General features: G+C 39.9%; 1 protein-coding gene across 2 annotated transcripts in view; it reads right to left on the reverse strand.

Moving 5' to 3' along the window:
- The window catches only part of LOC309680852 (amyloid-beta precursor protein), a 230,914-nt gene that overhangs the window by 76,361 nt on the left and 131,051 nt on the right, over positions 1-23,502 (reverse strand). The window contains exon 7 of one of the 2 annotated variants that reach the window (XM_082494602.1): positions 13,572-13,739. The exons of the other annotated variant lie outside the window; for it this stretch is intronic. Coding sequence (XP_082350728.1) covers positions 13,572-13,739 — 168 coding nt within the window. The remainder of the gene's footprint in view (positions 1-13,571; positions 13,740-23,502) is intronic. 2 annotated transcript variants of the gene reach the window in all.

Consider the following 23,502-nt stretch of genomic DNA (forward strand, 5'->3'; position numbering starts at 1 on the left):
AGTAAATACTCTTTTGCAGTGTTTAACTTTGCTGGATCTTTCCTTCCATGATTCTTATTTTTTTTTTTTTTTTTTACCCCCAAAACTTGCACAAGACTTAACATTCAGAATATGGTGTGGCAACGAGTTCCACAGTTTAACCAGGTTCTGTGTGAAGAGGATTCCCCTCTGCCTGCACCCTCTGTTGCTGCCTCTGCAGGACACAGCAGGGTTTATCACCTGAAGATCGAATGGGGGAGAACTCCGGTGCATTCGTTGTCCTTCTCCTTCTTTTACAGGTTTGGGTTTTTTTCTTTTTTTGACTGAACTTAAGTCTTTACAAACGTGAGTGGAAAGAAGTGACGATCTAAATAACTGTCCAATAAATTATGTAAATTTAACCTTTAATTTATTGAACAGGAAAAAAGGTCACCGGCATTTGCACCGAGATCAGTTAAGCCACCTGCACATTCAAGGTCTGATTTTCAAAAGCTCCCGTCTCACACACACAGCCATTACGGCCCAGATTTTCCGATGATACGCTTCCCACCGGGATGCCTGCTGGTGCGCTTCTGAAGAGGGGAGAGTAGTGCGTGCTGAGAACTGGAAAACCTGATGTCAGTGCCTGGTGCCGAGGATGTCAGAGCACCCAGACCTCTCCAAAAGCTGCACAAAACCAAATTGAACAAAGACTCAGCATTAAACACCACGGGATGCCCGAGACAGCCAGGCTGTGCCCAGGAGCATGGGCAGTGCATTCATATCTAACCGCAACCTGCTTTCTCATACTAATCCTAAAGGGGGTAATGCTAACGAAGAGCAATACTGCGTAGGAGGAGAAAGCCGCTACCCCTGACCTTGTGCAAAAGGCTGGTGTCATGGCACATGCGGCTCTCCGCCACATGCTCCCAAAAAGAAAGAGGGCTCGGAAACAGGCATGTGGGTTGACAGGAGCTTGGGGGAACCTGTCTCATGGTAAGAAGCTCAGTTACATTCAACCACTAGGGAGCAGACTACTAATTTGGTTTAGGAAATATCTACTGAGAAAAGATTTCTGACCAGCTTTATCTGAGAGAAGCGACTGGGGTCTGATGGTTGGAAACCAAAGCTAGGCAGAAATAAGGCTGGAAATCCAGACCAGAAATAAGCCACCCACTTCCAGTAGTCAAGTGCAATTAAGTATTTGAACAAGTTATGCAAAGATATGCTGATTCAGCCAAAAGTGTCCTTGGAAAACATGCTGCTTCAGTATCTCCTGCCGAAACCTGGCCAGTGAACAGGCGCGAGGAGCAAGGGGTAAAACAGGTGTTTTCTCCCTCCCTGATTGCTGCTGGCACCCGTCCATGCCCAGAGCACATCCAGAGCCGTAAGGACTCCTGCCTACTGCTCCTGGAACCCTTACTCAGCTGCTGGTGGCCGCAGAGACCAACCAATCTGTCAACATCAACGACATCTCACTCTGCAAACAGAGACGCTGTTTAAACTCTTAAAGAGCAGGGATAATTTTTATTAAAAAGAAGTTCAGCGCATATGTCTAGGAAAATACTAAAAGGTGAGATGAAATGGTCATACACATTTCTGTTTTCTGTCCCAACTGTGATTCAGAAGCAGTCTTTTTGTGAGTGGTTAGCTATTCAGGTAATATAGAATCAGAACTATTTCTGACAAAAATAACCAGTCTGCTTAAAAACAAATAACCATACAAGATTTTGCTTCCTGTATTTACAAAGCCTGCAAATGATTACATGACTTCTCCATCTGGTATTAAAAAAAATAAATCGTAATTATCAACAGTATGGTACAGAATAACAGAATGGTCAGGGTTGGAAGGGACCTCTGGAGATCATCTAGTCCAACCCCCCTGCCAGAGCAGGGTCACCTACAGCAGGTTGCACAGGACAGCATCCAGGCAGGTTTTGAATGTCTCCAGATTGGGAGGCTCCACAGCCTCTCTGGGCAGCCTGTGCCAGTGCTCTGCCACCCTCAAAGGAAAGAAGTTCCTCCTCATGTCAAGATGGAACTTCCTATGTTCAAGTTTGTGCCCGTTACCTCTTGTCCTATCACTGGGCACCACTGAAAAAAGACTGTTCCCATCCCCCTGGCACTCTCCCTTTAAGTATTTATAAGCATTCGTAAGATCCCCATGTTAAAACCCCCTTGTGATTCCAACATAACAATAACCGACAGCCAACCCCCGCCCCCAAGAAAAACGCGAGTCACAAAAACACTGAGCCTCCTTTCTCCTGCATGAAGTAGAAACATTCTAAAATTTCTTCATGGCGGTTGACACTAAACTTATCCTTTGCGCTCCAGTACATTTGGGATCTTTGTTTCTAAAGATGTATTGCATGTTTTCTCATACTAAATTGGGAACATTTGGTGAGACAACAGTAATGTGAGGATTCTTTAAATATCTGCAGCCCGATCTCATTTTTTTGACCACATCTGCTCTTAGAAAGTTTAATTTTCTATGCATTGCTTGTTTTATAAGGTAACTCGTTCTACTACTGCATGAAGACTGATCAAAAAGTGTATGTTGGCAGGTGTGGAAGAAATACAGTATCAGATGACATTTCCTTCACATTTGCACTCATTTTACCTGTCAATTCCCAAACAGTCCTTTTTTTTTTTTTTTATTAGACTTTAAAATCCTAATCTTCCTGGAGAGACAGGTTCAATAATACAGCCAAATTATGCCCTACACATTTTGCTACTTAACAACAATCCTTACATATCAGAAGACTGGGGCGGAGGGGAAGGCAAGAAAAATTCAACAACATGCCCCCAGATCCTGTTTTAGCATCTCGCATAAAAATAAGTAATCCATATCAGCCTCTCCAGTGAAAGAAAGAACAGTCACACTCACCATCCTCGTGAAGTGAAAGGATTAGTAGATGGCCCTTCTCTGAATGACATCGGTTGTTGCATATAAGATGGTAAACCGTGTGAAATGAGAGCATTACCCAACTACAATGTAGTTTTCAGTGGATGCATTCATTGCCTCTGAATTCCACATACGTAACTGCCTCATTAATGAAGGATTAAGATCAAAGCTTTCAGTTGTTGACTAAGATCACAACTAATTATAGCGCTTCTGACAATCACAAGCGCGTATGGAATATCTTTAGCAAGAAGGGTTTCTATTATTGCTACTGCTACCTTGTGAAATGAGCTGTTTTTATAAGATGGTATCCCCATTCTTTTGTGAATAAGCTACTCCGCTTACAGCAGGGTGGCAAAACCAATGAACAGAATCTAAACAGGGAAGGAAAATAATGATTACCGTTTTATTACAAAACAGAAATTACTGACTGAATGATACAAGACAAATGAAGGCTGGGAAAGGTTTATCTAAGATTGCAGCAAATTACCATTATCTTAAACATAGGGAAAACAATGTACCAGGATGAGTTTTTACATAATTAAATTATATTTAACTTAACAACTTCTTACTTGGAGAAAAGCGTGTGCCCAAATAGTGTGCTTTCTATTAGAGATCAATACTGGGGCACAAAACAGTAAGTATATTTACACACACTATATAAATCATAACCTACTGCATTATAGAGACAACTAGTCTCGTTCTGAGCACTGTAAGCTGGAGGACCAGCAGGCAAAGTGCCACTCCTTTTCACTTTTAATTACTTTCTCTTCATACACGCTTTCACCACAACCACTTTCTGAATCCTGTCTAAAACTGAAGAATAACGGGGAGCGCAGAGTTCCTCCCACAGTCAACAGCACAATGGAGTGGAGACCTTGTGAGAATGAAAACCAGACATATTGCCAGTTTTAGTATTTTACCCATAAGTGGCAGGTTGCTGCTGCTGCTGCTGGTTTCTTTTAAGGGGCTTAGGGGGCAAAAAGACAGCACTGCAGTGCTCCCAGGGTTGGCGTTACCCCTGGACTGGCAGGAGTTCTAGGAGCCAGATCTCTCACCTCATGTCTCATCAGCACATCTCCCTGCCTGGAACCTAACTGCAGAGCAGTGAACTCTGCTGACCACGGTCAGAGCCTGGTACTCCTGTCCTTCAGGCTGCTCAACTCCAGCCCCCCCCCCCCCCCCCCCCGCTTTTTAATTTTCAGCAAAGGCGCTCAATAATGCGAACTCCCATTGAGTTACTTACTCATTGATGTTAAGGCTCATCCACTTCAACTACATAGTTATCACTCAGCCTCCTCACATAACCATTCAGCTGGGTTTTATTTATCTTGCACATTTGCTTTATCCTCATGTTTTAACAACTATCTTTGACACCGGAGAAAGAGAGAAAGTAAAAGAGAGAAAGTAAAAGAGAGAAAGTAAAAGAGAGAAAGTAAAAGAGAGAAAGTAAAAGAGAGAAAGTAAAAGAGAGAAAGTAAAAGAGAGAAAGTAAAAGAGAGAAAGTAAAAGAGAGAAAGTAAAAGAGAGAAAGTAAAAGAGAGAAAGTAAAAGAGAGAAAGTAAAAGAGAGAAAGTAAAAGAGAGAAAGTAAAAGAGAGAAAGTAAAAGAGAGAAAGTAAAAGAGAGAAAGTAAAAGAGAGAAAGTAAAAGAGAGAAAGTAAAAGAGAGAAAGTAAAAGAGAGAAAGTAAAAGAGAGAAAGTAAAAGAGAGAAAGTAAAAGAGAGAAAGTAAAAGAGAGAAAGTAAAAGAGAGAAAGTAAAAGAGAGAAAGTAAAAGAGAGAAAGTAAAAGAGAGAAAGTAAAAGAGAGAAAGTAAAAGAGAGAAAGTAAAAGAGAGAAAGTAAAAGAGAGAAAGTAAAAGAGAGAAAGTAAAAGAGAGAAAGTAAAAGAGAGAAAGTAAAAGAGAGAAAGTAAAAGAGAGAAAGTAAAAGAGAGAAAGTAAAAGAGAGAAAGTAAAAGAGAGAAAGTAAAAGAGAGAAAGTAAAAGAGAGAAAGTAAAAGAGAGAAAGTAAAAGAGAGAAAGTAAAAGAGAGAAAGTAAAAGAGAGAAAGTAAAAGAGAGAAAGTAAAAGAGAGAAAGTAAAAGAGAGAAAGTAAAAGAGAGAAAGTAAAAGAGAGAAAGTAAAAGAGAGAAAGTAAAAGAGAGAAAGTAAAAGAGAGAAAGTAAAAGAGAGAAAGTAAAAGAGAGAAAGTAAAAGAGAGAAAGTAAAAGAGAGAAAGTAAAAGAGAGAAAGTAAAAGAGAGAAAGTAAAAGAGAGAAAGTAAAAGAGAGAAAGTAAAAGAGAGAAAGTAAAAGAGAGAAAGTAAAAGAGAGAAAGTAAAAGAGACTCAGAAAGCACAAAACATGGTCCAGCAGACTAGATAAAAAGAAATATATTCTGTCAGGAAAAAATACGTGCAAGTTGGTACCAAATTAAGAAAAAAGCCCCCTGTAACAGTAGTGGTTGTATGCTCAGGGATCACATCTGAAGCAGTAAAAAGAATCATCAGTTCTGAGACTTGACTTCTCCACCTTCCATTTCAAGATGCCTCTTCACTTCCAAAATTTGGTTAAATTAGATTAATGTTCCTAAAGCCGATTAGAAACCACATGGTTTAAAAACGTCTACTAGTTTAATTGAAAGAGATTCCAGGCACAGGTGACCGGAAGAGAGTTAACACATGAAAGGGAACACAGTGTTCCAGAGGGATGCGCTTTCCTTTTTTTAATAGTTTGGTTATCTCATTGCTTTTATGACCCATCAAGGCTAAATTACTTTGTCATAAAAGCCTGTGCATAGTTTATGTAATATTCCATAACTTGCATTAGTATTCAAAGAATAATTACAGGTCAATGTAGCAACCTTGGCCTGAAAATGTAATTAAGTGTATTGCAATAGAGAAATCACATGTTTAAAAGTTACATTCCTTCTAGAACTTCACTCTGCAAAGACTGATCCTATCTTCCTTTGATATGTTATAATTTAAAGAGTTGGTATGGCATCAAAACAATAGGCAGCTTGAACGAGAGTTTAGTGAAATCCCTCACAGAGACTTTTTGGAGAGACAAGAAAAAAAAACCAAACACCACACGTATCCATATTAAACCTCATCTATTGCCTTATCTAAAGTTGATACCTGCCACCTAAACTAGGTTTAAGTTAAATTTCCTCATAGAATCTTTCTGTGTAACAACTTCAAGATACATTTCCTATCCATGCAAAGCCAGAACTCTGCAACCATGCTTTCATTGCATCTTCATGAATGCAACTTCTTTTTCACCAGCCCTGATAAATTCAATTTTTGCCTTGCTCGTAACCATTCGACGCTCATCTCGGCCATTAATTGCTCAATCACCCCCCTCTGAGTTTTTCCGATTCATTTCGTGCTTGAGAGGAGGTCCCTCAAAGCAAACTTTCCTCAACCGTCTTTGCAACACTCTGTTGCAAGGTCAGTCTCTTTTGATTTGTCACCATAAATTAAAATATTTATTAGGGAGAAAAAAACTATTAAATTCTTCACCTGCTACATCAAATGAGTTTGCTGTGAACAAATACAAGCAGAAGTATTCTCCTGAACATGCCTTCTGCCAAGGTTGTAAACGAGAGTCATCAAGTTTCACAGTGTAAAAAAACCCAACTGTGGTTAGACCCAACAAAACAAATTGCAGCAAAACCAGTGTCTACAATAATACACTACATTAATAAAATTCTTAGTGCTTGAAATTATCAGTAGTCTAACTCTTGTATATGAAAACATTTGCATAATTTCCCTTTTGAATACTAAACTTTACCCAATAGCTTTTTAAAAAGGCCCAGTCCAACGCTGGCTCCACGTGTGGTTCAAGGGTGAAATACAGTGCAAATTTATATAGATGAAGAAACTGTAGAAACAGAAATTAGGCACTTGCATCCACTAAAGGTGGTAGTCAAAATTAATTTAAATAGATTATATTAGAATTCATCCCTTTACAGCTCCTAGGCACTGAATGAGAAGTATCAAGCACTCACAATGAATGAATAACGGCAAAAGTATGTTTTTCTTAAGATTTCATCTACACTATTCGAAATCGGCCTCAACTTCACCAAGAAACATGATTTAGCTGAGTTTTCATGCCAGAGAAAATAAAACCCAGCAGGTACAGGCAATTCATGCTGGAGATGGTGGAAGAGGGACACATTTTAAGTAAAGTTTTGAGAGATAATGTCCCCTTTACTGCTAATTTGGGAAGCAATAAGACAACTGAATATAAAGAGCCTTTGTGATGAAGCAAAAGGTTGGCCTAGTGAGACCGGCTTAGTGTATCTGTAATAACTTGGTGGTTTTTATTTATTCAAATAAGAGACTTTGGACTTATGTGAAATGCTTCCTTGCAATATCACTACTTATAAAGGCAGATTTTTAGATTTGAAATGTTAGCGTTAGACTTCTGTGTTTTAAATTACACCTCCTGTAGTGCTGTGACAAATCAGTATTATAGCTAGTTGCTGCGATGAATATTTTCCAGCACTAAGTGCATTGTCAAAAAAAAAAAAAAAAAAAAACCAACAAAAAACCCAAACAAAAAAAAAGCAAGCATTCCTGATCCTGACATGAAGCAACTTGAAAGCTCTGCTGCTTTTAGAGATAGAGGCCTGGCAACTCTCCTGTAAACCTTACAAGCAGCAGAAGGGCAGTATCCCCTAGTCCAGACGAACGTGCTCTAGACGTGGTCTGCTTTCTATCTTTGAGCCTCCTGCCTGAACTCAAGCTCAAGCAGTCTCTGAAGCTGTACAAATGAAATAAGACAAAGGATTAAAATCTGCTACCTAACTAAAAATGGCGTATATTTTACCATTCTGCTTATGGGAATGCACTGCAGCTTCTTTAATACCTTGGGCACGCTCTGGAAGTTGGCATGCAAGTTTTGCTTCCAAAACATTTTACTTCCTGCTAACTAGGGAGATGTCAAGATCCCAAACGTAACACAGGGATAGAGCAAATTCCTGATACCAGGAGTATCATCTTATGGTCCTTTGCTGTACCGACTGTTATTCTCAGTACCTCTGCAGAGAAATTAAACTAGACACTGCAAAATGCTAGAGGTCACGATTTTTTCCCTCACTTAAGAGGGGAAACCGGGAACACGGTAAGATTGATCCCATCAATTAACAGGGACAAACTGATACTAAAACTCAAGCAAGCTGAAGCTAGCCTATATGAAAAGCAGTAAAAATGGATCCTCTGTATTTAGTCTTGTGTACGATATTTTAATCTATATTTAAGATGGTGTAAAATTCCGTGTATATTATGAAGTGGTAGCTTTCAGAGCCCCTTTTCTTATACTCCACTTGAAATTGAAATAAAGTATCTCACTTAAAAATCAGGAAAAGATTTAGCAAGCTTGTAAGTTTACAAAATTTAGCCTAGAGAATAAATACTATTCTACCTAAATTCACCTAAAACCTGTGATCGTGCTCTAAAACAATAAAAAATAAAACCGTGTGTGTTGACATTTAAACTTATTACTACCTTTCAGGGTTTATGCAAGGAAGGAGGCAACTGACAACACTGAACCCTGTTGGTTCCCTCTGACATTAGCCATAGGAATTCAGTACGATGACAAACCACCCCCCCGTTTTACAAAAGGTAATTTTAACGATATGTCAAAATTGTCAAAGTCTGACTGTGCCACCAGAGTACAGTTCACTCCTGCTTTAGATGCAGAACAACTGAAAACACAGCGGCACAAATTCCACTCCGCTCTAAACGTGCCTCGCTGCGGCTGCAGGAGCTGCTGGGAGAGCTGTCTCCTGTGCACTGGCTGACAAATGAAGCACATTTAAGAGAAAGAATTTTTCCAGCTTTGAAGCGCCTTTGGTCCCCAAGCTAAGACTTGAATAGTAACATAATTTCAAAATAGTACTTATTAAAAAATATATTTCCTATAGCTTTAAGTATGCTTAACAAGCAACAATTAAGAGAAGTGAAAAAATTCATACAATAGATTACTCTTTAGTACGACAGTAAGACAGAAATAATTCCTTCGATAACAGCAATTTATCATCTTCTGCTTATTCTTGTCAATACATACCCATTCGGAGGTCATTAAATCTGAATTAACTGCCTGATAGATCCTAATGACTTCAAAGGAGCCATTATGGCCAGTCACACAGAAGTTTGAGTCCTTATATTGAATAGAAACTGCAGACAGTGTTGAACATCCTTATTAAAAATCAATAGAGAGTGAGGATGTGGTCTGACAGGCTGAAGGAATTGGTAACAAGCTCCTTAAAGCCTTCTACTTCTAGGGCAATTATATATCAATTCCCATGCAGCTGGGTGATGAATGAAAAAATTTGACAGCAGTAGCTCCTACCCAACAGACAAATCATTTTTGTCAGGCCTCAGAGCATCAGTCAAATTTGTTGACAGTGCAGAGTCTTAGGCCTTGCACGACAGGACAGACCTACCTTTTCAGATCAAGGTGAAGAGACTTCAACAAGGAAGCAGAACAAAACACGATTATTTTTTTTCTGTAGACAATATGTGGGATATTAGGGTTCAGTATTCCTACTTTCAGTATTCATAGCATATGAGTATTTGTGACAACAGAACATCCTCAGCTTTTGGTTCAGTCCAATTTCAACATGTTATGAGAAAAATAAACTCACGTCCCCCCCTTTCATCCTTTGCCCACTATTCAAGAGAAACCACTGTTTCATATTCTTCTCTGTAAAATCAGCCTAGTTTATCCTGCAAAACAGACTACACCTACACAAAGGACAGCCATGCTTTTAGTGTCCATCTTGTGTCCCAGCCAAGAGAGGCTCACTGGATTTTTGTAGGACACAAGGAAGCAACAAAAGTGTGACCATTGGAGAGAAAAGGAATAAAGAATGGAATGGAATAAATAAATAAGCATGAATGGGGGGAGACATGGACGGGCAAAGAACAAACAGAAAGATTAAGGATCACAGGGAGGAAAACCAAACCCAAGCAGGGCAGAAGAGGGGTGGCCTAGATGGGAACTAATCTCCACTGTTTGGGTTGGGTTTTTTTTCTTTTATTTCATGAGATTGGAGTGGAGATGGCATTTGTCTGATCCAAAGTTTGCTATAACCACGTAAAAACCCTCTTTCAGCAACACTGGAACAGTTCCAAAGACAAGATCTCAGTTAGGTGCTGAAATGTATGGTATTTAGTACTTGTAATAATTTTCATGACCATTTCTATTCAGCAAAATGATGAAGAATAAGGAGAAGCAGTATGGCAATACTGAAACAGCAGACAAAACCAGAGGAATACCAAGTATTTTAGGAATGGAAATGAGAAGTATAAGGAACAGAGTATGGAACACTTTGACATAACGTGAAAATACACGAACAAAAAGACATCTCAAGTAGCTTGGAAAGTGTACCCCATAGACTCAAATGTTGTTTGAGAATCAGGAAGAAGTACTCTGTGAGATCAACTTTAAAAGACAAGACCTGGTCTATTTTTCCTCACTGCCAGTTGTGCAAATGAAGCCATGCGGTTCAAGTACTCAACCTAAATCCATTTTCCTTAAAGACAAAATAACCCAAAATTGGGAATGCGAAAGTATAGCGAGATACCTATGAAAAGAACACAAATGGTAATGGTCCTGGCATTGTTTTATTGAATTGAACCTAGGGAAAAAAAAAACCCATAACTAACTTTGACAAGATAGAGAGGAATTGCCAGGCCTCACCTGAATATCCCAATGGATATGCTATATAGCAAATTTAGAAGTTGTTTCTGATTTCACATGCTGCGTAAGAAATGCCAGTTTTAGAAGAGATGATTTATCCTCCCAAACAGCACAAGCACAGACTGAACAACTTTTGCTGCCAAGTTTGAAGAAGGAAGACCATCTAATTTCCAAGTTTAATTCAATCTATAATATTCTTTTTAAGATTGTGGTCGAGGTCACCCCTTGTAGCAGAACATTTCCCACAAAAAGATCACTAGACTGTTGGGAAGTGTAATACAGTAAACTGCTGGCTTGCTATTACAAGCAGTCGGTCCTATAATTTCACCTACAACCTGTATATGCAAAGTAACACCACTGCATTATCAATGTGACTAATCAGAGTCTCATCGCTCCAAGTTTTACTCTGTAAGAGTAATTCTGGTGAAGTCTGTTTTTGTCATGTGACTGCTCTTTTAGTCAGCAACACCATTCCCTCTGCGTAATAATTTTGCAGCACCATGAAAGCCAGAAATGAAACTCTCACATACGAAGTGCTGGGTGAGTAACTACAGCTCTGTACGCAAGATGCACAATGTCAGGAGATATCTGAGTCTGCACAGTCCCACTGCAGAATTTGGACAGAGAAATAAATGCATCCATATGCCTCAACTTGAAGGGCAGGAGCCAAAACAAATCTGTAAATCTGGATGTTTAACAAAACTGCAATCTTGCAAGAGTCAAGACCTACCACAAGACCTCATTTATGCTGTTTTCCAGCGTTCACAGAAATATTCTAGATTTTTTAGTAATGCTGACAAAGGCAGTAATAATTCTTAATCCCTATCAGATATGTGAAAAAGATGACTTTTTCCAACAAGGACCAGCGTATGCAGCTTTCAGAAACTCTTCTACTGACCTCAAAAATAAAATGGCACAGCACAAAAAGCCAAGAGACAGTTTCTATTCAGTCACTGTCAGACATGAAGGGGAAAGATGAAGCCCACCCCGCCCTTTTTATTTCAATTTCTGAGGAAAGGAACAGGTACTGTCACAAGAGGTGTAATATCAGAGGTCAGTGACTTTCCCTTGCCTCTTATACACCAAGGCAAAAGCCTGAAGTATCCAAAGCTCTGTGCAGGTAAATCATGTTCAGTCCTGTCATTCTTCCCTTGTGAACTGGGATTACTTCCAGATGCAAAGCAGCAGAAGATTCAGTTTCTCAGGTATTTTCCACTATTAGTTTTGATGGCCATCATCTTGTCTGGGATCCAATCACCACTTAAGTATGATACTCACCGAAGTGTGACTGAAAAAGGTAATCACCCTTTACAAATTCTCTGTTGGCCATAACAGTAAAGAATAAACATAGCCTCATCTCAGCTACTTGAAACTAAATTGAGAAAAGCTCAAGTGGCTTTTTAAGGTTATTGTTCAACATCTCTCTCACTGCAGAGTTGGTTTTTTTTTCCCCTATGCCTCTAATCTGCATGAGCCAGCTATCTTCAAGTTTAATTTTCTTTCCGTTTCGCATGTCTACAATATGAACTGCACTTCAATATCACATACCCTGCATTTTTCATTGCATAAATCTCTTCTTTAAAATTCTCTTTTTTTTCCTACTACTCTTCTAATTTAACTGATTACAAAGTCCCAGTTTCTCTTGGCTGTCATAGGGCATGCAATCAGAGACAAACCATGTTGTGCATCTCTAGAAACATCTTACCTAAGACAGAACTTAATGGTTCAAAATGTCATTCTTTCAGCAAATATATTATAGACCTCACTCCAATCTACTGCATAGAAGATGTAGTGAAGAGAGAGAACAACTGTCTTGTTGCAGAAGCTGACTGCTGTCCAAGAGGTGTCCTTCTCACTGGCCTTGCGGTAGTCTTCTCCACATCCCTCCATGGAGTTTTGCCAAGAACAGCTCTAGGAGATGCTCAGATGAAATGCAGCTGGAGCACCAGAGCAGCAATCCTGCTCCACAACTGCTCTTGCTCCCGCTTCAATAAAATACAGGACAGCTCTTCTGCTCCATGACACACATAGTACACCTTGACATCTGTGTGCATTTTTAAGCCTTCTACTTATTGCAAATATTCTGAGATGCAGTTTAGAAAATCTATTACTAAAAGCAGCCTGAATGTGCTGCTTCTGTTCTGCTCCTCCATGCCCTGTAAGCAGGCGGGACAGCGAGATACATACTCACTCCATAATGTTTCAGACGTAAATGGCAACCAATACTCTCCGCAGAGTACGTGGAGGCAAGGCAGATGGGAGGTGAGCGTATCACCAGTTCCTCAACCATAACACAGCTGATAAATCCAGCATCTGAGTCAATACCTTGTGATGGAAAAGGACATCCTTCTCAAACTAAAATCACAGTGTGAACACTCTTTCTTCATGGAAAATGATCATTAAAATAACCACTGTGTTAAACAAAGTAAGAGGTGATTCGCATCCATGTGCATCGCAGCCCTCAGGGAAACCAAAAAATCAATTGCCGTTTCTCCCCCTTTCATTGCAAACACACACACAAAGTGTTCAATCAAACTAAAACCAAACAAACAAACAGAATCAGTTCTTCTGAGGCTGAAAATAAATATTCCAATATTAAGAAGCTTCCATTGCTTTGATTTAAAAAGGTCAGCAATAATACATGAAGATACACTGTACAAACAAACAATGAGCTATTTTCAAACTTACCTGAGGCTTCCCTAAAGTTTGTGTTTTTTCCCTGCACGTGCACTGCACGCGCACACACAGAGACACCCAAAATGTCAGTACGCTTTGACAGAAAATTAAGAGAAGGTGAGCGCGAAGGCGTGGCCTAAAGAAGGGTTAGACTTCCGGCTACCTACTTGCAGACCCCCCCACCTACAGCACCAAGAAGTCACCCACTACCATGCCGGGTTAGCGAGGGGCTAGTGAGGATCTAGCGGTGAGCAGAGGCGTTGGACAGACCGCGGCCGGGGGTTAGTGTGAGTCCAGGCCCGCTGCCGAGCGGCGGGAGCGAGGGAGGCGTGGAGGGGCACTTACTGACGCTGCCACAGACCGCCATGCAGTACTCCTCCGAGTCAAAGTTGTTCCGGTTCCCGCCGCAGCCGCCGTAAAAGAAGGGCGCGCACTTTCCTTCGGCCACGTCAAAGTACCAGCGGGAGATCATCGCGCGGCAGGGACCAGTCTCGGCTTGCTCAGAGCACACCTCTAGTCACAGGAGACCCGGAGGAACCACATTTAGCATGTAAATGGTACCGTCTTGGTTTCTTAACTAGGTGCCTCTCAATGTCCACGCACGCAAGCGAGGAAGGAGACGCACCAAGGAGGCGTTTCGAGGAACGGGAAACCCCTCCCAGGAAAACCACCCCATAGAAGATGAAGGTAAATTTTGAACTGACTCAGATTCGTGCCACTAAGTCTCCTTAGCCTGCCTATACTTTTATTTCTGCAGCTAATTTATCCACACACACCGAGAGGTGTTGCTCTGAAACAAGCTCCAGCATGGTGGCAATGGTACAAGCGTGAAGTTTTGTCTGCTTCCAGGCCAGACGGGTACAACTACACCACCCCCGCCAAGCTCCTGCTCGCGGGACCTGCTGATGGTCCCCAGAAGACTCCTGCCCGAGCAGCTTCTCGGCACCTGTGTGAAAGGGGAACATCTGGAAAGCAGAAGGTGCCACTTTTTTTCTGGCTGTTTTTTAGCTATACATCCCCCTCAACTAAGAAGGTTTCCTAGGTTATACAAAAGAAAAAACAATAAAAATATTTATGAGTTACAGGGGAAAACAAATTCTCTTTGGACGCCTATTTATATATAGTCACTGCCAAAGAAACTCCCTCCTGCAAGCTGCCTGGCACAGGGTTTATAATTCATAGTTCGAGGGCTCACATATATAAAATTACTGCCATAGCTTTATCCCATCCATGGGAGGAAATCTCATCCCCAGTGAATATATACAGGAAAAAATTAAAACAGTTTGTGTTTGTGTTCACTGTGAGCTGACACAGTCTCTGCCTACATCCTGCAACACATGAAAACCTGAGGGAAGAACCAAACCGCACAAATTAAAGGAAAACACAGCAAATCCTGCCCGCAATTTGGAATTCAGCCAATTACACATGTCAACGTATAGCCCTTTACCAATAATGTTCCAAACAGACAAAACCAGGTTTATCTTTCAATGTGCTGCATAAGTCGTTTCCAATCTACATAACATTAAACACCAATACGCCCCCTCATTTGCTTTCATCCCACACACTGCATCGGCAGACAAACTGGTACATTCAACTAGAGGCTTCTAAATTCTCTGCATATATTTGAATTTTGTGGCAGGCACATCCCTAAGGGTTGAAAGGTATGAAGAAATATCTGTGCGTTAGCACTGAAAATCCCCCTTACGCTCATCACCTCTTAGATGCTGCCTACGAAGAATCCCGCCTTTCAGACTCTGTCCCGACCCATCGCTTCACTCTCCCCGGCAGCACCGCTACTTATAAATAGATTTTATATTCAATTGTCCTTGGTAGTCAGTGTCTATCTACATTGCCTTAAAGATATAATTTAGGCATAATTTTACATGTGTTTAATATATTCACATATAGTACCTGTAAATAACGTCAGGAATCAATTTTAGGGAGCATCCCTTTGGTCTAAGAGAAACAGATCCACTTAGGCAATCAAGGAATGTGCTACAAATGTCGCAGCTCTGTACCAAGCAATTAGGGGGAAAGGAATAACAGGGGGTGAAGGAATATGAGGTTTTTTTACTCAAAGAAAAAACAAAGTGTATTTAATTGTAAAACACATTAATTACAATTAATTGGATACTACCACATGATTAATTATATAGCACATTTAGTATACAAGTGATTCTTCTGATCTACTTTAAAATAAAATCTAGCCCCACCATCCAATTATACAGTCAAATCTTCACACAAAGCTAACTTTGCACAGCCTTGAAAGAGCTGCCACATGTCAATTAAAAATGAATAGTGACTCTTGACATTAAAGAGACAGGTATAATCAAGAGAATTTTTGCTGACAGGAAATGTCATTTCAAAAACCACAAAGGTCTCAACAACTCAGTCTTTCTTAGTCAATGCTGACGACGGGCTAACCCACACAATAAGTGCCTTCTAGGTTCCCCTCAAAATACTAGTTTTGCTACAAAGTCTGATTTATTTCATTCGGCACTGTTAAATGTTGTTATCAGGATAGGAACAGTTCACAGATCTAATCTGAAATTTCCTGTGGGTACCTCTTTCACAGAAACAGCAGCAGAGACATTTTTGCATGTGCAAATAACATGTAAAAGTGACAGTAATTGTCCATCAAATAACTAATGCCAATGATAACAAGGAATTGGCTCTTTGGAAACGAAAGCCATTCATACACATGAAGATGTGCTTGGACAAGCATTCAGGAAACCTCACGTTAAAAAGGGCTGGGCATTAAAAGCACTGCAGCCCAGTGTTGTGGCCAGGGACCTGCCTCCTGCCTGACCTGTCATCTCCCGCTAGGCTGGTGGTGACACTGCTGGGCACTGGAGGGGCATCCTTCCCTCCCGCCGGCACAGCTGACTGTACTGCTGCTGGCACTGGCACAGGCTGCCCAGAGAGGCGGTGGAGTATTCCACTCTGGAGACATTCAGAACCCACCTGGACGCCGTCCTGTGCAACCTGCTGTAGGTGACCCTGCTCTGGCAGGGGTTTGGACTAGATGATCTCCAGAGGTCCCTTCCAACCCTGACCGTTTTGTGATTCTGTGGTGAGACCTAAATGGTAATTATTTCATTGCAGAGAGAAACGGTCTGTTGTGCAAACAGTTTATGACCTAAATGAAGATAAACAAGAGAGGGGAAAAGTGCTCTGGGTTACTGTCTTATGATTGCTCTGTTTGAGGGAAGCCTCTTGATGGTGCAGTCTAGGAAACTTCTTGCTGCTGTCAACCCTTTCCCAGTGATGCCACTGAGGGACTTGGGTCTTTTTAGTCTAGAGAAAAGAAGATTGAGGGGGGGATCTTATCAATGCTTACAAATACTTAAAGAGAGGGTGCCAGGGGGATGGGAACAGTCTTTCTTCAGTAGAGCCCAGTGATAGGACAAGAGGTAACAGGCACAAACTTGAATATAGGAAGTTCCATCTTAACCTGAGGAGGAACTTCTTTCCTTTGAGGGTGGCAGAGCACTGGAACAAGCTGCCCAGAGAGGCTGTGGAGCCTCCCAATCTGGAGACTTTCAAAACCTGCCTGGACACCGTCCTGTGCAACCTGCTGTAGGCGACCCTGCTCTGGCAGGGGGGTTGGACTAGATAATCTCCAGAGGTCCCTTCCAATCCTGACCATTCTGCGATTCTGTGATCCACCACCACCTGTTCTCTGTGGAGGGCTCAGAGTAGCATTCCTTCACCCCTACTTTGGGGCAAATGTACATTTTTAAACCAGCTTCAATGCCTGGAAAATGGTCCCATTGCTCCTATTGGTGGGCCAGTTGCTCCTCTCATGCCTCTCCATATTCCAATCATTTGTCTTCATATAAAGAAGCCACAACATTTGATCCTGAGCTGTACCGCCACAACTGAGAAGGTGGCGAAATGAAGTACAGAAGTGGGAAATTCAAGAGGTTTCCCTTGGGCTATTAATCCAAATACTGTTTCCCCTTCTGCTGCTACCCAGTGTAGCAATTAATGCCTATGATGGATGAGCCATGGTATTTTCACAGATATTAGCAGCAGGCAGGCAGCATACACTGCTAAATGATTTATCAAAAAATTAAGAGCTGTCTTTGCTTCATATATTAATCTTGTTGCTGAAAACTGATTAGAAGATGAGCTACTTTTTGCCACTGTATAATTCAATTTTATTTGATATCACAAATAATTTGTATCAAATACAGTATTGTCAGTGAGCTTTGCTTTGTTTAAGACCTTGCTCAGTCTTCTTCCACCAAAGATGTTTTTTTGCCTTTGGCTCCACGACACTGGATAAAATTAAAGAGGACAAGCCTTTGCCACAAGTGGTCTAAATTCTAACACAGTTTTCAGATGCTTAGAGTTTTCACACCATCCTTCAATAGTAAAATTTCTCTCATCTTCTCTGTGCCTTAAACCAAAGATTACAGTTGCCAATACCTTCCTTCTCTGAAACATTATATTTAGCAAATTATTTCTGAGATAATCAGTAAAATATAATTCAACTTTCTTCATCAGAACCTTCTTACAGTTATTCCAGGCTCTTGATGCAAAAAGACTTGTTTCTAACCAAGGAGGTAAGTCATTCCTTGAAGGACAGTGCTGTGGCAAAGTTTTTTGATTTGCTTCTAAATTAATAGTTAAAGTATACTGAAAACAAATTAGTTACACTAACATCGGTACCGACTATGTTATTTTTCCTTTGAAAAGCACAGGCTTCAGCATCCTAGGAAACATACAATTTTCAAGTATGTGGACATTGATTTATAGTGGATTTACACAAGGTACTTCCACAAAAACTCAATTACCAAAATGCTCTTAGCATAGCTAATTAGAATTTATGTGCAAACATTTTAGATACTTTTGATGATCAGTTTTTAGAGAGAGAAATATAGAATGTAGTTCTGAATGACATTTTAAAATTTTTCATTACCATATAAATTGTTTCTGTTCCTTGAAGAAAACTGATTTTAAACCAAAGTGAAATTATAATTGCTTTATTTCAAAATCTCAACTCCATGCTTTTTTTTCCACATGGGACTAACAGTTACTTTATGAAAACCAACATTTTCAATTGAGGAATCCAAAATAAAATTTAAATTTGGGGGGCTGAGGGGGATGATTAAAGCTACATTTACATACTTCTATCGCTGTAAACATCAAGGTTACTCAGGATTTTCTTCTGGATTTGAATTTATTTACATGATCATAAGAACTAAGGTCACTGAAATGCTGGCACAGTCAGTTCCAAACGTTAAACCAGAAATTACATTTGAAGAGAATTTAAGAAAAAAAGCAAAAGGACAAACAGGAGGATTTACACTACCGTTTCCAACCTGTCTTGGAAGTTAGGTCCTATGTTTAGTTTACACCTCTGAAAAACTTCTTTACCTTAATTATTATAAAGATACCATCATGTTGTCTTACAAATATCACAAGTTCTTTAATTTAGCGCTGGTAATGGAAAACATAATGTATTTATGATTCTTTCTATACTATCAGCCCTTCAAGTTTGAAGTTGATATTGTCACGCATATACAAATAAATCTTACCGGCATTATGAACCAACTCGCTAGCACTAGTATGTGTTTGCTTTGTCTATGTTGCTGTCAGTTCAAACTGGGTATCATAATCATGCTGGACTCTAACAAGTACTGCATTTAGCTGCCTAAATATACGGGATGACAATCTTGTATTTTACCATTTGTATTTCATTAAAGAACAGAGCAATCCATTAATGCAAGAGAGGCCAAAGGAATAAACCTCTCAAATACATATCATGAGGTATATGTTCCTCTTAGTTATGTGCTAGTATATATAATAATACAGCTGGTGTAATTTTGGCTTCTGGGTTTTCAGGAACTGACAGCTGCAGTTTGAGGATATTAACGCACGTGTATCTATATTAGCCTCCATTTTTTAACTAGCTGAGAAAAATTAGACAAGTTAAAAAGTAAATGCACTCTGTTTGTCTTTTAGTAACACCGTTTGCGTCCCCAAAAGGCACAATACTGTTTTGCTCAATGAATTAATCAAAAGGGGATATTTAAAGATAATTTCATTGAAATGAAACTTCCTCATTCTGAATATATGGTTAGAAAAGCCGGCCAAATTTTAGCTTGGTTATTCAAAGACAAAAGCTAATTTCAGAAGAGATTTTTTGGAATTAGGAGGAGACAGCTGTGAAGCTGGCACATACTGTAGGAATAAAGCTGGTGTACAAACTACACAATTGCTAAAACACTTTCTACAGAGAAAGTTAAAAGAATAAAGCAAAATGATGAGCTCTAAATGCAATACTGAAGAATAGCTCTTCTAAAACTGTTAAATACCCTAAAATTGTAATTTCCATCCTGCGCAATTAAGATTGAATTTCTATCTTTAATGTTTATTCTTAAACTACTGGAGGGGGATATTTGGAATACAAAAAAAAAAAAGTAATTGTATACTTGGCTAGAATACAAAGCCTTACAATTCTGAAGTGGAACAAATATGTGAAAACACTTTTTCTGTTTACTTACGCACAACACAATTACATTTTGAACGAAGGTACCATATAGTTAACTACAGATGGCCAGAACCGAAACAAAAACCCCAGCTTGATTTTAAATGTAGGTCAATAAAATGTCATTAATTTATGTATATTCAAAAAAAAGGTATAGTTGCCAAATAACATCATGATTATGCTAACATGGCAAGACAGTGAATATAAGGATTAGCCCCAAAGTGCACTGCAGTTTTTTTTTTTTTTACATAAATATTCAATTCATTATTGCTTCAATATAGTAAAATCACATTTTCTCTAGGGAAACAGATTCTTGGGGGATTTCTTCTGGCAGGATATATTTCAAATGAAACCACTCTCCACCCTGCAACTTTATGTGAAACAAAACTATCACTGTGTTTACTATTTCAGTACTTTTGCCCTTGACCCCAAATGGCAATAGTATATTGCTTTTCTGTCAACAAGATTACTAGATCATGAGAAAGACTTCTTCTAATTGTGACATATCTTGAAGTATTATATGATGGTGGAATAGCTGTGCTTTAAATTTTAATGTCTAATTAAAAGCTATCAGTTATTTTAATGCAAATCTATTAGGTTAATTTTATCAGCTCTTGCCCATATGCTAGATATTGTCATTCTTAATGAAGATCTCGTAATAAAAAAAACAGTAGAGTTATCATAACGTGTACTATTCATATTGCAATGTATCGATGTTTCCGTAGTAGGGAATACAACTACACATTATCACTTTCCAACTAAAGCATACTGTATAGTCTTGAAGCAAATGAAGAAGAACAAGGAACTACTACTTTAAAAGAAAAATAATAAACTTTCAAAGAAGAAAGTGGGACAAAGATATTGAGGGTGAAAAAAGACCAATTAATTTAATATATGCTACTAACATCATTCCAAAATTTACAGCTGGTAGGTCTAGTAATCAGGCATAGCCTACCTTTTTCTTAGAATAGATGGCAGCTGTCACTGCATGAATTTAAAGTCTTTTAGACGTAAGTCTTCAGAAAACAAAAAAAAAAAAACCATGCTCGATCGATAAAGCTAAGAGCTACCATATAAACATCAAGCTACTTTTCTCTTACTAGGAAACCAGCATATGGTCTCTCGCTTGCAACTCCAGATTGTAAACATAGTTAAAATGTCACGTCAGGCAGCACTGCTTAAATTCTTTCCTAACTGTTTAAAGAAATCCAGCTGAATTAGGGAAAGCAAAACCAATTGCTAAAGGGCAACATTATACGCTAGATGAGGCAGGTCAAGCTTATGCTGCTGAATCCCTCGCATCTGCTGATAGGTATGCGAAGAAGCTGCCAAGTGTTTTCTGCCAGGCTGCTGTGCTGACCCAGCTGCTCTCCTTTAAACGAGACCTGATTGACTGCTATGTTGACAGGAATCACTAAGCCGAAATTGCTTATTCTTTGTTGTACGCCAAGAGAGACTGCTCTTTCTTGTCACCTACTGTGCTGAAGGACAGCAGAAACGAAGTCACAAACAATTGCACATGACCGGGAGAGCAGTGCTCCTGCTTGCTTTGGTCACATGCTGGAAGAATCACCTGGAGCACGGATGCCTCGGGAGCAGCTCTGCAACACCCGTGATGCTGTGATAATGACAGCAGAAAACAAACTGCTCCCTACCTTAAATCCTGGCCAGCAGAGAGTCACCTCCCCTGCTCCATATAGAGACAAAAGTCAAGAGCCACAGTTTTCCTGCAGGGCTTCACAAATGAGCCACGCTTTCTTCCAGCACCAATTCAGTGATAGCATCTCCCAGTGATCGAAGGTGAAAAATGTTGACATGACATTAATTTCACTCTTTGGATCCCTGCAACCTCAGACCCACAATCGGCTGGATTCAACATCTGAACTCCAGCAAGAGCATATTTGAAAGTTTAAACTGGGTCTGCTTCCCTACCCCATATGAACTGAGAGTAGAGATGGTCCTTCACAAAGGGCAGGAAAGTGAATATTGGCGCATATCGTGCTAGTAAAAATTGATTCACATTTCTGAATAAACACTATAGCTTATAAAAATATGGTTGCTGTAGAAACTTGCTGAAAAGACTGTTCTCCTGCTAATGATCTCTCCCATTCTCCAGGCAAGACTAACTTGCTTTTCACTGGAAATAAGTTTGCAAGTAGTTCTGCTATTGCTATTTTGATCACGATTCATTAAAATATGCATAGAAATAAAATTGCCTGACAAATTGATTCTACAATAGCTCAAATGTCTTTAAAGTATGACATTACATTTTTGCTTTTCAATTATTTATGGTTGACGGCAATCATTCTATTGATTTGGGGTAGAAAGGGCTCAGTACCAGCCCACAATTAGATCCTAATTTATGGTTTTAGAACAGTTGCTCTTTGTTGATTTCACATATGAAAAGCAACTCCTCTCAAATTGGACAAACCCACTCTCTGCTCTCTATGCTAATGACATAATATTAGTTATAGCTTCATAGAGCACACATAAAACTGGCTGTAAAGTTTCTGTGAAGAGCATCCTAGGATATGCTTTATGAACTGCACTGAGTAACTCTTGGGAGAAGTAGCTTGAACAAAGCTCACACCCATGAGAACAAAGCTCTGACACTTAACCCCACCTGGAAAGACTTTCAAGGTACCTCCGCAGGATGGACCGCTTCTTAACGCATACATTGTCTACAAGGTACCTCTGCCTCTTTCATTTGCACTGACAGCAACAAACTTTTCTGTTTGCAACAGTAAGACAGCAGGAGATGCTCACCACAGAAGGTCCTATGCTGGATCTTCTGGCTGCATCAAGGAGGACAGGGGCCCTGCAGGAAGCTTTCTCTCGAGTGAAGCAAGGCAAGCAGAAGCAAGGGCCAAGGCTATAAGTTCTTGTACACTTCTACATTTACATTTCTACCAAGCATTTTGCATAGTACAGCTCTGTCAGATACCAGGTATGCACAGTCAGGGACAGTCTCTGCACCTTCCGTGCCCCAGGAGGGCTGGAGGTCAGAAAGCCCAAAGGGCTTTGGGAGAACTGCGCTTAAACTTGTATTGGTAACAGATTGCTCCCACCTCACCTGCAGCAACACATATTTCACTCACAGTCACCCAAGGTGGCAAATTTTAGACCTGAGAAAAACAGGACGATAGCGTTTCATTATTGGCTAGCAAGTGTATACATTTCTAAAGGATTTTTAAAAGGTGGCTTCAATAGTTCGCCTCATCTCTTTTGTATTTTACATTCATGTTATTACACGCTACTTTCCTGAAGGCTAAACATCTTAACCGCTTTGAAATGTCAACCTCAGTAAAGCACGTTCTACCTAATTTGTCCTCATTTCTAATCATCCAAAATCCCATTAAAGTCAAGTGTACTTTTTTTTTTTTTTCTCTCCCCTTTTCTCTCTCAGTATTCATTTACCAGTGAGAACAGGGTGTTTTATCCCCAGGTGGTGAAAGCTCACATATGGAAATACATTTAATTGGTTTAAAGATTTAAACATAATCTCCTCCCGCCCCCTCCTCGCTGAACTGGCTCTCCAATAACTGAGCAAAACACTCAATGCAGTTATATAAGACAGAAACGCACCAGATTGCGTTGCCAGCCTTAGAAAGAAACATTTGCAAGTAAGTGATTTCAGCGAAGCATTAGCACTTTTGATTAGCGAGCTTACCTGGACGTAGACCAAACAGAAAAACCTAAAAGAAGTAACTCTGCTTTCCTTTCCCGAAAAGCCCTCTGCTCCCTACCTGTTCTGCCAAACAGCAGCACCGCGGTTCA

This window comes from Vanellus vanellus (assembly GCF_965231255.1).
Source record: "Vanellus vanellus genome assembly, chromosome: 1".
In the NCBI taxonomy this organism is placed as follows: Eukaryota; Metazoa; Chordata; class Aves; order Charadriiformes; family Charadriidae; genus Vanellus; species Vanellus vanellus.